The 14,083-nt window shown below is 59.0% G+C and overlaps 1 protein-coding gene across 1 annotated transcript; it reads right to left on the bottom strand.

Moving 5' to 3' along the window:
• Nucleotides 1-1,161: 1,161 nt before the first annotated feature.
• Nucleotides 1,162-13,608, bottom strand: PIN1 (peptidylprolyl cis/trans isomerase, NIMA-interacting 1). The gene is made up of 4 exons (XM_032629094.1): nt 13,496-13,608; nt 11,301-11,513; nt 2,713-2,823; nt 1,162-1,775 (listed from the first exon to the last, which is right to left on the bottom strand). Exons 1-4 carry the CDS (start codon nt 13,551-13,553, stop codon nt 1,666-1,668), a joined length of 492 nt encoding a protein of 163 aa, XP_032484985.1. The 5' UTR covers nt 13,554-13,608; the 3' UTR covers nt 1,162-1,665.
• Nucleotides 13,609-14,083: the final 475 nt, after the last annotated feature.

The raw sequence follows: 14,083 nt of genomic DNA, 5'->3' as shown, positions 1-14,083 counted from the left end.
CCCCGACACCACAGAACGGGTGGCGCAGACAGCAGGGCTGCTGCCTGCCTTGTGGCCTCCACGGGTGGTGGGAGAGGATTCTGCCTGGAGGCGCAGCCAACCATCAGGCTCTCCCCAGCCCACCAGAGCTGAGAGGAAATTCATTAAACCCTAATGACAAACGCTCTGGCAGGCGGCAGGCAGAGAGCGATGGCTCCAGGAGCTGGCCAGATGGGAGTCGGCCCAGGTGGCTGTTTGAGACTCGGGGCTTTTATCAGAGACTCAGCTTCGTCGGGGACGGGGGGTGGGGGGCGGGGTGTTCCCTGGTGTCAGGCCAGGAAGGGCTTTATTTTCCTCAGGTGCCCAAGCCCCGCTAGCCCGCCACCTGCCCCCGTCCCCGCCCCGGGCTGGTCCCCGTGAAGCAGGTGGGCAGACCAGGCCTAACCGCCTCTCAGCAGCGCCGCAAACCTCCTGACTGACCTGAGCCCCTAGCCCAGGCCCTGGCCCCAGGGCAGCTACGAGGAGGTGATGCGCAAGAGGTGGGCCGCACCCCAGCCCCCAATCTGAAGAGGAGGAAGAGTCCGCCCCACCCCCACCCCCACCCGCCACAGCGATTCCCTCTGCTCCACGGAGGCCCCTCCCCCAGAGGGCGGGGCAGGATCCCTGCTCTCAGAGGCGCCTGGCAGGACCCCCCCACCCGCCTGGCCCCCTGCTGCCATTGTAACGGCGCCTGCAGAGGCCGCAGGACCCAAGCACAATCTTCCAGAGCGCTTGTGGTGACAGGGAAGCGGGCCTCAGGGTGCTAGGCGTAGTTCATTCTAACTCAAGTGGCCCATGTGCGTGGAGGGAGTTGGTGGGAGGGGGGCGGCGAGAGCACCCAGGGCACGGGGGCTTCAATCTGGCTCCCCGAGGATGCCCTGCTCCACCCGACCTGCTGAATCCAGAGCTGGGGGGTCAGGGCCCTTGAACACCCGAGTGTGAGGAGCGCTGGCGCTGAGCAATGCTCCAATTCCCCGAGAGTCTGGCTGCCGCTAGCATGCCCCCAAGCCCAGGAAGAGGAGAGGCTGCTCAGGGAGGAAAGGCGGCCTGGACACCTGGACGCCAGGGATGGTGGGAGATGATCGCTCCCCCAACCGAGCCCCACTCACCTCCGCAGGGAGGAAATGAGAGACAGGGACAGCAGAACACTGGTTCCAGGTTTAATGGAGGCTGGGGAAGGTGCTGCACTGCTGCTTAGAGAGGGCCCCCAAGCAGCAGGCAGCCTGGGCCCCAGGCAGAGCGCTTGCTTTTTGCAACTGAATAGAGGGAAGTGGCAAAATCAGAAATAACTCAAGGCCCTGCCCGCCCACCCCTACTCCTGGACCTGGGGGTACACAGGGGGCGGCTCAGCTAACCAGGCCTTCTCTTTGGGACAGGTCACCCCCAGCCCTTGGATGTGGAAGCCCGGCGAGCCCCTCCACCCTGCACCCTTCTGAAGTCAATTCCTAAAGGGGAGGGGAGTCTGGCAGGGAGCCCCCGGTGGTGAAGAGCCCCCCTCCCAGCCATTTTGGGATCAATAAATACTGTGTGACACGAGCAGGGAGGGGTGCCCGCCGGTCAGCGGCAGCAGGGAGCGGAGTCCCGCACCCACCCGGGCGGGGGCGGGGGCGGGGCGTGTGTGTGGCGGGCCTGGGCCGTCCACGCCCCTCACTCCGTGCGCAGGATGATGTGGATGCCGGAATCCGTGAACACGGGCCCGCTCATCTCCCCTGTCCGCAGTGCAAAGGAGGCATCTTCAAACGGCTTCTGCATCTGACCTGGGGAAGGAAGCATGAGGGATGGCAGGTGGGGGGTCAAGACCCGGGCTGCAGGCCAGGACCAGGCAGGGCAGGCAGATGGGGCTCCCGCCTGCACCCCCGGGCGCTCATTTGGACTCATCCGTCACGTGCTTTAGGGCCCGGTCACAGTGGCGAGTGGGGCCCAGCTGAGGGTGGCAGGGCAATTAGGGAGGCCCCGGGAAGGCTGAGGACAGCAAGTGAGGGATGAGGGCAGAGCTGCGGTCTCTGCCGCGCACGTAGAGACGCGTTCTAGGGATGAACTGGTCTCCCTGTGCCGGTCCCCAGCCCCTGCCACACTGTCTGTCTCCCTTGCCTCCTGGGGCGGGCAGGCGGTCCACAGACCCTTGCTGGCTCCCCGACACCCCTCGCCCCATCCTTGGCCCCTCCCCGATGCTCTGTAGACCCCAGGGATGGAGTGGGAAGGAGGCGGAGGCCTGGTTCCCTCCGCTCCTCCCTTTCCACAGCCCCAGCTGGAGATGCCTGAACTCGGGGTTGCTGGTCTGACCCCCTCCTCCCCTCACCCCTGGTTTCCCCACCCATGAGGGCGGGGCAGGGGATGCTGGGGGACATGCCCTGGGGCTCTAAGGGGCCCCAGCCTTACACCTCCAACAGGAGGAGAGGAAAATGGCAGCAAGTACCCACCTTGGTGGGCCCGTGATGGGGACAACTGAGCAGAGAGACACACGGATGGACTCCCCACCGCAAGAGAGAATGTCACTGGGGAGAAGGCTCTGCGGCCACGACCCCCAGCAGGGCGGCCTCTGAAGCCTGAGGGAGGGACTTTGCTGCCACCTGGTGGACTCCAAAGGCCCTTGAGACAGGCGTTACCCCTCCCGATCTCTAGGTGGTGGGCTGGGCGGGTGCTGGTGGGTCAGAGGGTCCTGCCGGGGTTTGGTGGTGCCCATTCCTCGCGCACCTCTGCTGAAGGCACCCAGGTCTCCCCTGGCCTTGGCGGAGCTGCAGTCGCTGAACTGTGAGGCCAGAGATTCAAAGTCCTCTTCTCCCGACTTAATCTTCTGGATGTAGCCTGCGAGGGGGACACACAGGAAGACCTCCCCGTCAGGGGTGGGGCGGGGCAGAGGGCTCCAGGGAGGGCGGCACTCCACTCGGAAAGTGCCCTTCACGTGCATGCACACCGTGACCCTGTGGTGACCGCAACAGCCAGCTGGTCTCACGTCCCATCCCAATACCGCCCTCTGTGTCACTCCCCACCACACACGCGCTCAGCAACATACAATGAACAGAGCATGGTCTCTTCCTACCCTCACACACACTCTGAGAAAATCTACCCCCCAGGCCCTTCTGGGGAGGACAGCAGAAGACAGGACAGAAGTTACAAAGGGACACTGGGACCAGGGGTCCCCCAAGAGCCCCAGGGCAGTGGTGGAAGCCCCAGTGGAGAGTTTCTAGAGGCTTCTAGGAGAAAGGCAGGAGGCCAGGGCGCCAGCCCAACTCTGCCACAGGAGACGGCTGGGTCCTCAGCTGTCTCATCTGTCCAAAGTGTGAGGAAGGCCAGGGCCGCTTACTGGGGCATCGTGAAGAGACCCAGCGGCGGCCTAGCCGGGGCTCGGGAAGGGACACGCGTCATTCCCACAGACTGCGCCCCAGAGACAGCAGGGTGTGTTGGTAGTGCACCAGATTCACCCTCTGTGCAGCCCAAACTGTCCCCATTGGGTACCGATTCTCCCCGGAGGGACAGGGAGGCCGGGCTGATGGGAAGGAAGGAAAAGGATGACTGAGGCGAAGGGCTCCCAGCAGAGGGCGCCAGGTGGCAGCACGGAGGACCTGTGTGACTCTCCCAGACCCTGCGTGTGCGGGGGGGGGGGTGTTAGGAAAGGGCCGCCAGCCACTCTCCTGAGTCCAGGCAGGAGCCTTTGGAATAAGAACCTATCCTGTCCTCCCCAGACCACCACCGGACAGCCCCTTGCCTCGAGCTAGGCCTACGTGGCTTCCCTGACAGCCACTCTCCTGGGGGGCATTATCCCTGAGGCCCCTGGGGGGACCTGGGACCACGTACCACCCCCAGCTTAGCGGCGGGACACCAGCCCACGCTGGATGTGAGAGGCACCCTGTCACACCCACCGGTGGGTTTCTGAACTCCACGGTGACACCTCTACGTGTTGCTCCCGTCTGACCTAAACGAGGCTGTGACACGCCTGGTACCTGTCTGAGCACCACAGTGACACCGCGGATTAATCTACCTGGTGCTCTGAGGCCCAGACACGCAGCCAGGCCATCTGCCTCATGAGCGGCTGGTGCAAACTTCACCTCGGCCCATGGGTCTCCGACTCCTGTCTGACCTCAACATCACTGGTATCCATCTATCTCCCTGGAACGACGGTGACAGCACACCTATCACTCCCCGCCCACCCCCGTCTCACTGCATGTCACAGCAGCAACTGCGTGTCCTGGCATCTGATCTGCTCGGCTGCTTCCACGGCTGTCCCGATAACCCCTGCCTCCCCCGTGTCCCTGTCACTCTCGCTCTGTCCTGACCGTCCCTTTGCTTCTGAGCCTCAACTGTCAGCCATTTGCCGGCAGGCCACAGTGCCCGGCACAGACAGACGCCTTGACAAATGGCACTTGCTGTCACCATCCTGTTCCCTCTTCCGTGTGGGCTGTGCCAGCCGGTGATGAGGCTGCCCCTACTTCTCTCTGACCTGCCCATCCCTGGTCCTCCTCGCCCGCACCTCGCAGTCTGCGCTGGCCGTCACCGTGACGCGCCGCCTGGTCAGGCAGGCTCTCCGTCGGATGCGACACAATCCCCACCCTCTGTGGACTGCACGCATGCTGCAGTGGCTTCTGCCGTAATGCTCTGCTGTGCTCTCCACACCGCCCTGGGGCTGCCAGGTAGGTGATCCCCCTGTGCCAGACGCATTCACGGGTGACTGCGATCCGGATGTCACTAGGATACCCCTCCTCTACCTCCTCCTCTCCCTGGATTCTGGTTGTGTCCTCAGCCTCACCCGGGCAGCACCAGGATATCTCCTCTCTCTTCTGTCCAGACCTCAGTAACACCAGCCAGGGAATCCTGAGTGCACAGTGCTCCCCAGTGCACCTGCCCGCCTCCAGGTACCTTGGCGGGCACTGCTGCACATGCCCAGCACTTGGGGAGTCGGGCCCAGCCCTGAGCCCTGTACAAGCACCCCCCTGCTGCATCCTCCAGCAGCTGGAGCTGTGGGCACAGTGGCAGGGAACCCCCGAGACTAGGTGGCCTGGCCAAGGTGTGCACACAATGCATGTGTGCAAGCAACAGCCTAAAAGCAGTATAAAAGCCAAACTTTTGCCCCCCCATAATTTGTTTTGTTTTGTTTTTTTTTGCAGTACGCGGGACTCTCACTGTTGTGGCCTCTCCTGTTGCGGAGCACCGGCTCCGGACACGCAGGCTCAGCGGCCATAGCTCACGGGCCCAGCCGCTCCGCGGCATGTGGGATCTTCCCGGACCGGGGCACGAACCCGTGTCCCCTGCATCGGCAGGCGGACTCTCGACCACTGCGCCACCAGGGAAGCCCTGTTTGTTTGTTTTTTGGGGGTTTATTTGGCCAGCCGCGTGGCTTGTGGGATCTTAGTTCACTGGGCCCTTGGCAGTGAAAGCGGAGTCCTAACCACTGGAATGCCAAAGAATTCCCATGTCCCCCATAGTTCATAGCACCCAAATCTTCCTCTGACCAGCCAACTCTCTCAGAAAATATTCTGCTTGCATGGGAGTCTGAAATGATTTTGTTTAAAGAAACAACGCTTCCTTCCTGAGCTTCCCTTTCAAAAGCTGACCTTCAGGGGTCTGGCCACAAGTCAAGATGCAAGGCTACATTCAGAACCCCCTGTGTCCCCTCAGCTCAGTCTTACACCCCCCATGGTGTCCCGCCCAGTCTTGCCCCCCCACCACAGCCCCACCTCTCAGCCTTTGCTTAACCTTTGTTTAATCGTCTCTTCCCACCCGAAGCTCATCTGCTGTCCTCTGGTCTCACCCAGGAGTCTCCCTAAGGCCTCATTAGGCGAGGTGCCTCCCTGGGCCCTGCATTTACCCCTTTCCTGTTTGTGCGTCTGTTGCCGCCTCACACGGGGAGGACAGGGACCAGGTCGGCCTTGCTCACTGCTGTGTCCCCAGCTCTCCGTGCTGTGCACTGAACAGGTGTTCACTAATGTTGAAGGAATTCATGAATAAATGAGACAGAAACAGGTCATGGGGAAGGAGAGAGAGGGATCCACCACTGGGTTCTGTAGATGGAAATGCTGGAATCTCATGCCTTTTTTCTGTGAACCTCAGGCTCAAATGCTACAGAGGAGGCAAGAAAGGAAGTACAAACCAGACACCCTGGGCTGTTCTCAACAATGCCCTGCCTCACCTGACTGGCAACACCCCCTACCCAGACAGTGTCCATCTAACCCTCACCCAACGGGGCAGCTGAGGCAGAGCAGGGTAGATTGTGGACCCCAACTACTGTGTTCGGATCCCAGCTCTACCGATCCTGAGCTCTGCAACCTGGTACATGACTTCGTCTCTTGGAGCTTCACTTGCCTGGTCAGTAAAATGGGCTAATTACCAGCTCTGACCTTGGAGGGCTGCTGTGAAGGGTAAAGGAATTACTGCCAGAACAGTGCCTGGTGCAGAGTGAGCCCCTGACAATTACTAGCTGTCAGTCCATAAATAATACGGGTTGAATGTTTATGTCCCTCCAGAATTCATATATTGAAACCCTAACCCTCCAATGTGATATTTGGACATAGGGCCTTTGCTGAAGTAATTAAGGTTGAGTCATAAGGGAGGGGTCCTGATCTGACAGGATTAGTGTCCTTTTAAGAAGAGACACCAAAAAGCTCTCTCTCTCTTTCCCCACTGCATGCACTGAGGTAAGGCCTTGTGAGCACACAAAAGGTGGCCGTCTGCAAGCCGAGGAGAGAGGCCTCAGAAGAAAACAAATCTGTCGACACCTTGATCTTGGACTTCCAGCCTCCAGAACTGTGAGAAATAAATGTCTGTGTCTAAGCCCCCAGCCTATGGTATTGTCATAGCAGCCTGAGCTGCACCATAATTATCTCAGGGAAAGTGAGTAAACAAATGGACTGGTCTCTGACTCTAAACAGGTTTAGACGGGACCTCCCTGGAGGTTCAGTGGTTAAGACTCTGCGCTTCCCATGCAGGGCGCGAGGGTTCTACCCCTGGTCGGAGAACTAAGATCCCACATGCTGCACAGCGCGGCCAGAAAAAATAAAACAGTTTAGAGACAAACCAGGGAAGGGGCCTGGACAGGGAAAAAGGTGACAGGATTAGGTCTGCCTTCCTTCAAGGCCCAGATCCCAGCAGGGGGTGCCTAGAGAGGCCAGAGACCCAGCCTGAAACCAGCAGGCTAGAAGGGAGCCACCCACCTTGGGTGGGGACACTGGGCCAAAGGTGCTCACCGACCCTCAGGCCCTGGGCACAGTTACATGTAGGGGGACTGCTGCTCACATCAGGGCCTCCCTGGGACCCTCAGGCCCTGGGCATGTGGGGATGGAGGGATGGGAGTAGGCAGGGAGGGCTTCTCCATGGCCTGGCTTCCTTACACAAGGACACGGGCAATGACAGGCAGCCGGTCCCCAGATCCCTGACAAGCCTGTGGCCGCAGCCCAGCAGCTGCAGAGGAGCCAGCACTGGGAAAAGGAGCCTCAGCAGAAAATGTGGACACACTGCCGGCAGCCTGTCCCCTCGGGGCAACTGTGGGGAGCACAGGACCTAAGAGCGAACTGACAGACCCAGGCTGCCAGCTGCAGAGCGTGCCGCCCGGATCCCGGTCTCTCCGTCACCCGAACAAGCCCATGACGAGAACAGGGGAGGGGGGGCAACATCCACTTTCACGAAAGAGAAAACCAAGCCCAGGCGCCCGAAGCCTGCCGATGCGCCCCACGAGTGTTTGGTTACCGAGTGCACCATGGCCCGGGCCATCTCACTGCTCCCTCGTAATGACCCTCGAGGGGGCCTGCCTCAGGCCAAGGTCACTGGAGGGTCTGCACGCTAAACCCACCAGGCCTCCCACGTCCTGGCCCAGAGCTCCACCCGTGGGCCATGGGGAAGCAGCAGGGAGCTCTTGGTAGGCGGAAGCCTTGTCCAGACCATGGCGCCCACCGCACACTCCTAAATGCCTGGGGTCGAGGCTCTGCTGTGTAGACAGGAAGCGTCCGACACTGAGCCCCTCGCTCTGCTGAGCGTTCAGCTGCTGGCTGGCCCCTGGATCTTCAAGGCCACCCTGTCCCCATCCTACACATGAGGCAACTGAGGCTCTGAGAGTAAAGACACTTGCTTGAAGCTACACCGCTGGCACCAGATCCATCTCTGTGTGACTCCAGGGCTGGGCCACGCTGGTTCTGACCTTACCCCACGCCTGCCCCTCTAATCCATCACCCCATCCTCCCGATTCTGCCTCCTAAATGTCTCTAGAATCTACTCTACCTGCTTCTTACCTGCCCCAAGTTCAAGTCACCGTGTTTCTAGTTGAAATTCCTCCCACAGCTTCCACCAGGCCCTCTGGCACAGGCAGGCATGTCGGACCCCTGCTAACACTCCCGAGTGTGCACTGACTTAAGGCTAGGCCCCAGGGCCCAGCTGCTTACTGGGCACACCCCCAGACACCCCTTCCCAAGACGCAGGCTGACCTCAGCACCCCCAGGCTCCCACTGCAGTGTGAGCCCCACCAGACACATCCCTGTCCATTCTAGAGATGGGCTGGGGGGCATCCTCACCTGCCACTCCCAGGCAGTCCCCAGGGCCCAACAGCTTTCCTTCCACATGATGCTCAGATATCCCCATGTCCACCTGCCATCTCTGGCCAGGACTGTCGCAAGGGCTTCTGTCTCCGGCCTGCTGCTCTGCTGAATCCAGGTCCTCTCACGGTTGCCTTGCCAACGTCTCTTCCTCAGACCCTCAGATTTAGTGAGTCCCTCCCCAGACTGTGCCTCTTCCCAACCCCCAGTGACGGCACCTCCTCTGCTCAACCTCCGAGTGCCCATCACCTCTCGCTCACTCTCATGTGGTTCGGAAGCCTCAGAACAGGGACCCCTCTAGGAGCTAGGAGGACCCAAGAGGTCATCTCGTGATTCCTCCGGGTTTCCTGCCACGTCCTCTTCCCCTGGGGCCGCCAGACCCCGCTCATTGCTCACAGCTCACCGCTGGTCCAGCCAGCCTGGGCCTTCTGGCTTTCTTGGTCCGTCACCCTCCAGCCACACGGCTCTTTCCTAAAAGCCAGCGCCACAGGGCCCCCCTCCCAGTCACACGTGGCCATGTGTTTCCTGCGGTCTCTGGGAAAGGACCCAAAGTCTTGGCCTCACTCTGGGCCGTCCTCCAACTGGCTGGGACCTGCCCTTGAGGGGGTCTCATCCCTCTTCAGTCCCCTGCACAGCCTTCCCCTGAGTCCTACCTACAGCCCAGCCACAGGCCTTCATTTCTGCCGCTTCCTCTGCCAGGGATCCTTCTCGCTTCCTCCTGATTCAGGAAACCAGGCTGCGAGCAATGCCGTGGGCCAGGCTTTGTGTTGGGTGGCAGGAATACAGTGGGGAAAGAGACAGATCCAGTCCCTGCCCTCACGGAGCTCAGGAGGTGAGCTCTTTGAATTTGCCTTCAAGATTCTGTGCAAGAACTTGGCTCTGCTCTACAAGGCTGGGAGGTAGGAGGCTAAGAGGTGCCATTTATCAGGTGCCAGACACTGTATGGGGGGTGTAGGTGTGGGCAGAGGTGTGTTTAAGTAATATCCCACAGGCTAGGGACTTTCCTGGTGGCGCAGTGGTTAAGAATCCACCTGCCAATGCAGGGGACACGGGTTTGATCCCTGGTCCGGGAAGATCCCACATGCCACAGAGCAACTAAGCCCGTGCGCCACAACTACTGAGCCCGTGTGCCACAACTACTGAAGCCCGTGCACCTAGAGCCTGTGCTCCGCAACAAGAGAAGCCACCACAATGAGAAGCCACCACAATGAGAAGCCCGCGCGCCGCAATGAAGAGTAGCCTCCGCTCGCTGCAACTAGAGAAAGCCCGCGTGCAGCAACGAAGACCCAACACAACCAGAGATAAATAAATAAATAAATAAATAAATAAAATAAAATAAAATCCCACTGGCCAAGTACCAGACCAGTGATGTCATAGCAAAACAACAGCCAATATGGACTGATTATGCCAGGGCTGTGCTAATAACAACCATCATAATAGCCACCAGCAATTACAGAACATTTACTAGATGCCAAGGCTGTTATTCATGCTTTACTGCATTAGGTCAGAGTCTTCTCAAGTACCCTATGCAGTGGGTCCTATTATCATAACTCTAATTTTACAAGTGAAAAGATTGAGGCTCTGAGGTGTTAAGTAACATGCTCAAGGTCACACAGCCAGGACCTGGCAGAGCTGGATGGGCACTCAGGCTATTTGGGCATGGGAGAGAGACGGGTTATGTGGGGTTGGAGGGCCCAGGAGGGGTCTGGGATCTCTGGTGAGAGAGGCTGAGTGGATGATGAAACCACACGTGTGATCCAGACCAGCACTGTCCAACAGAACTTCCTGCGAGGATGGAAACATTCTCTATCTGTGCTGTCCGAGATGGCAGCCACTAGCCACATGTGGCTACTGAACAGTGTGCCCAGTGTGACTGAGGACCCAATCTTTAATATGACTCAAATTTAATTAATTTAAATGGAAATAACCACATGTAGGTGGTGGTGGCCACACTGGACAGCTCTAGACCAGGGTGCTGCAAACTATGTCCCACGGGTCAAATCCTGCTGTTTTTGTAAATAAAGTTTTATTGGCACACAGCCGCACCCATCTGTTTACATATCATCTATGGCTGCTATGGAGTTACCAAGCAGAGCTGACAGAGACTGTATGGCCCGCAAAACCTAAAATATTTACCATCTGGCCTTTTCAGAAAAAGTTTGCCTATCGACTGCTGCTCTAGACTGTGGAGGAAACACAGAACAGAACAAGGAACAGCCTCCTCCTTCAGGGCAGAGTTAATTCACCGACTCTACCTTTCCAACCTGCCTCCTGACCCATCCATACATGTGCCCCAGGACCCTGCTTGATGATACTACTCTCAAGGATAGCTCCCACTGAATGAGGACCCACTGTGTGCCACGCACTTTCTCATCTCACTGAGCTTTCACGATGGCCCTTGGAGGCAGGTATATGATGATGCCCATTTTACAGAGGTGAAAACTGAGTCTCAAGGAAGCAACGTGAATGTCCCAAAGTCAAGGAGCTTATAGTGGCATGGCTACCGTCTGAACCCAGGTCTGCCAGCCCCAAGGTTGGTTCCTCCACCCCTACCCTGGCTCACCCTCAAATACCAGCTGGAGAGAAAAAGGAGAGGCAGCCGTGAGAGGCAGGCTTGAGGCACTTCCAGGTCTGTCAAGGCCACAGCTGACAGCTGAGCAAGCTGGGGTAGAGAGTCTGGCATGATTTCTACAAGGCCCAGTCTGGTCCCTGGGGAGAGGGACCTGCCCCCCGCCACCCCCAGACCCTGTCTCCACCTCTGCTCACCATTGATCAGCTCCAGAGCCTCCTCCTTGGTCCGGGTGATCTTCTCCTGCCGCCAGGATGAAGGCCGCCGCGACTGGCTGTGCTTGACCAGCAGGTGTGAGCAGCGGACCCTGGCGGGCTCCCCTTGTCCATTTTTGCCGCCGCCAGTGCTATTGCCACTCGGCCGCTCCCACTGGCTGGCGTTGGTGATGTGATTGAAGTAGTACACCCGGCCTGGAAGAGGGGGGAGTGGAATTCAGCTGGGACCTGCTCAGAGGACACCACCGTGAGGCTGTGATAAGGGACTGGCCAATGAGATGCCTCCATTCAGCCAACCCACTGCTGTCCACCAGTGCCACCAGGCCTTAGCGAGCTAACATTCTAGGTGGGGGCAGACAGACACCAAACAAGCAATAAGACCACGTTATAACTTCAGCTATTCATAACTTCAAGGGGGAAAAAAATAACCCCAGGTGAGGAAGAAAGGTTCCAAGAGTGCACTCAGCAGCCAGACCGCCCGTTCAAATCTGCCACTCTGCCACTCACTCACTGTCTGATCAACCTTCCCTGGGCCTCGGTTTTCTCACCTGTAAAATGGAGATAACGGCAATACCTGCCTGAAGGGTTGCTGTAAGGGCTGTATGAGTTCACATCTGTAATGTCCTTAGGATAGCACCTGGCACACATTAGGAGTGTGGTAGCAACTATTATGTCCATTTTATAGACCACAAAACTAAGCAACATTTCCCGGGTGTTTACTCTGCTCCAGGCACATATGGGGGAGGCAGGAACTGTACCCATGTGCGTCAGACACAAAAGCTCTGCTCTTTTCCCCTACCCAGTGTACCCTGCTGCAGAACTGGGGGCCAGCATTACTGGGGCCAGATGCTACCCAGAGACTAAGGAGCATGGAGCGAGGGCCGCAAACAATAAGCTTGAAGTAGGACCCAGTAGAGATAGGCTGTCATCCCAGGGGCAGAGAGTTTGCCTGGGTTATGTGGAGGACTTGTGCCCACCAATATGAAGGGATGGATGTCACCCACGGGGAACACTGTTAGGGTTGCACTGGGAAGAAATGGAGGGAGTGGGGGCCCAGAATTGGGCAGAGCATCAGCTTTATGCTGCAGGTCACAGCCAGGGCTGCAGCAGGGCGGGTGACAGCTGAGCCACTGACTGCCTCTAAAACCTTGGCAATGGGCTCCATCTCCCTGAACCTCAGTTTTCTCATCTGAAAAGTGGGGGTGAGGTGAGAGAATAAGGACTTCAAACCTCATGGGGTTAATGTGGAGAGTTGATGATGTATGCAAAGTGCTCACCAGAGCTCCTGGAGTTCAATAAATCGGAATTCTTACTGCAACTGTGATTACTGTGAGCTCTGGTCCAGCGGAGTGAAACACTGGACCTCAGTGTATCTCAGTGGTTTGCAGTAAGAAGGGCAGGGGGCTGTGGAGTCAGACTGACTGGATTCTAACCCAGCCCCCACCCCCCGAAATGAATGACCTTGAGCGAGTTCCTTCAGTTTTCTGGCCTCAGTTTCCTAACCTGCAAAATGGGAGTAATAACTACCTACCTTCCAGAATTGCAGCCATTCAGAGAAAGAAAACACCTAGCTTGGCACTGAGATAAACGTGCCCTATTATTGACATTATTATTGGGGGAAAAGCCTTAAATCGGGTCCCGGAGCACGGGGTGATGTTCTCAGGCAGAATACCACCGGGCGGATATCGCAAACTCAGAATTAGGTATGGATGGCAGTAGGCATGTTAGCAGTAGGAGGTTGTGGACCCGAGGCCGAGCAACCCTGCGGCCCCGCCCTGAGCATGGGGTTGGGGTGTCCTCCCCCAGGGGTGCCCCCTGGGCCCAGCGGGGTGCAAAGACCTTCTCCCCGGACGTCACGTGCATTAGGCCGAAAGAAAGGTGTCAGATCGGCAGGGCCAGGGCCATCGTCTGAGAGAGTGCCGAGGGATCACCGTCCCCTAATCACCCCGGCAGTGCGAGGGGCATCTCCGGCCCCGCCTCTTGCCTCAGTTTCCTCAGCGTTCCCCACTCCTCAGGCTCGCAGCCCCCACGGGGTGAGCCGGGCCGTCACCCTGGGACGACGCGGAGGAGCCAAGACCCCACGGCAATCGAGGGGCGGCGCCGCGCCCGAGGGGCGAGCTCGAGCCCTGCTTCCGCGGGCCCTCGCGGCCCCGCCCCAGCCCCGACCCCCAAGGCACCTGAGCTGCGGCTCATGCGCTTCTCCCAGCCGGGGGGCAGCTTCTCCTCGTCCGCCATCTTCCCTCCTGCCGCAGAGCCCGCTCCGCCTCCGCCGCACCGCCTCTGCCGCCCGCGCCTGCCCACCGCCGCTGCCGATTGGCTGGGCCCGCCCCGCACCGGGGTCTAGCGACGACACTCATTGGACACCTCAACTGTCCGGACGGGCTCTCTGGCTTCCTATTGAGCAGAAGCGGGGGTGGGCGGGACCCCACACGGTTTTACCTGGGCCCCGCCCCCGGTCGGCCTCACCCAGGCCCCGCCCCCCTCCTTTCCTCGGCCCCTAAGTGGTGAGAAAGGGACACGAGCCCACCTTGTCAACGCCCTTTGCCGAGCTTCAAAGAAGACCTCACCTCTCCTTTGCGTCCTTCGCCGCAGAGCTCATCCGATTGGCTACTGCAGCAGCAATTCCCGCCTTCCTAAGCCGTACCCGGAGGGCCGCAGCTCCCCATGCGGAAGTGTCTGGTTTGTATGGAGGTAACTGCAGCAGAGAAGGTGCTTGGCAGAGGCTGTGCTGCCTTTGCTGTTGCCATAGCAACGCAGTTACCTTG

This window comes from Phocoena sinus, chromosome 3, assembly GCF_008692025.1.
Source record: "Phocoena sinus isolate mPhoSin1 chromosome 3, mPhoSin1.pri, whole genome shotgun sequence".
NCBI lineage: Eukaryota > Metazoa > Chordata > Mammalia > Artiodactyla > Phocoenidae > Phocoena > Phocoena sinus.
This window is presented reverse-complemented; position numbering and strand designations above follow the sequence as displayed.

What these genes read in the sequence shown, in the direction of transcription:
- PIN1 (XM_032629094.1), bottom strand. Translation starts at nt 13,553, where the DNA reads ATGGCGGACGAGGAGAAGCTGCCCCCCGGCTGGGAGAAGCGCATGAGC. An exon ending in GGCTCTGGAGCTGATCAATG is followed by an intron (nt 2,824 to 11,300) that starts GTGAGCAGAGGT and finishes TCCCCCTCGCAG; the next exon opens with GCTACATCCAGAAGATTAAG. An exon ending in CCTGGGTGCCTTCAGCAGAG is followed by an intron (nt 1,776 to 2,712) that starts GTGCGCGAGGAA and finishes TTCCTTCCCCAG; the next exon opens with GTCAGATGCAGAAGCCGTTT.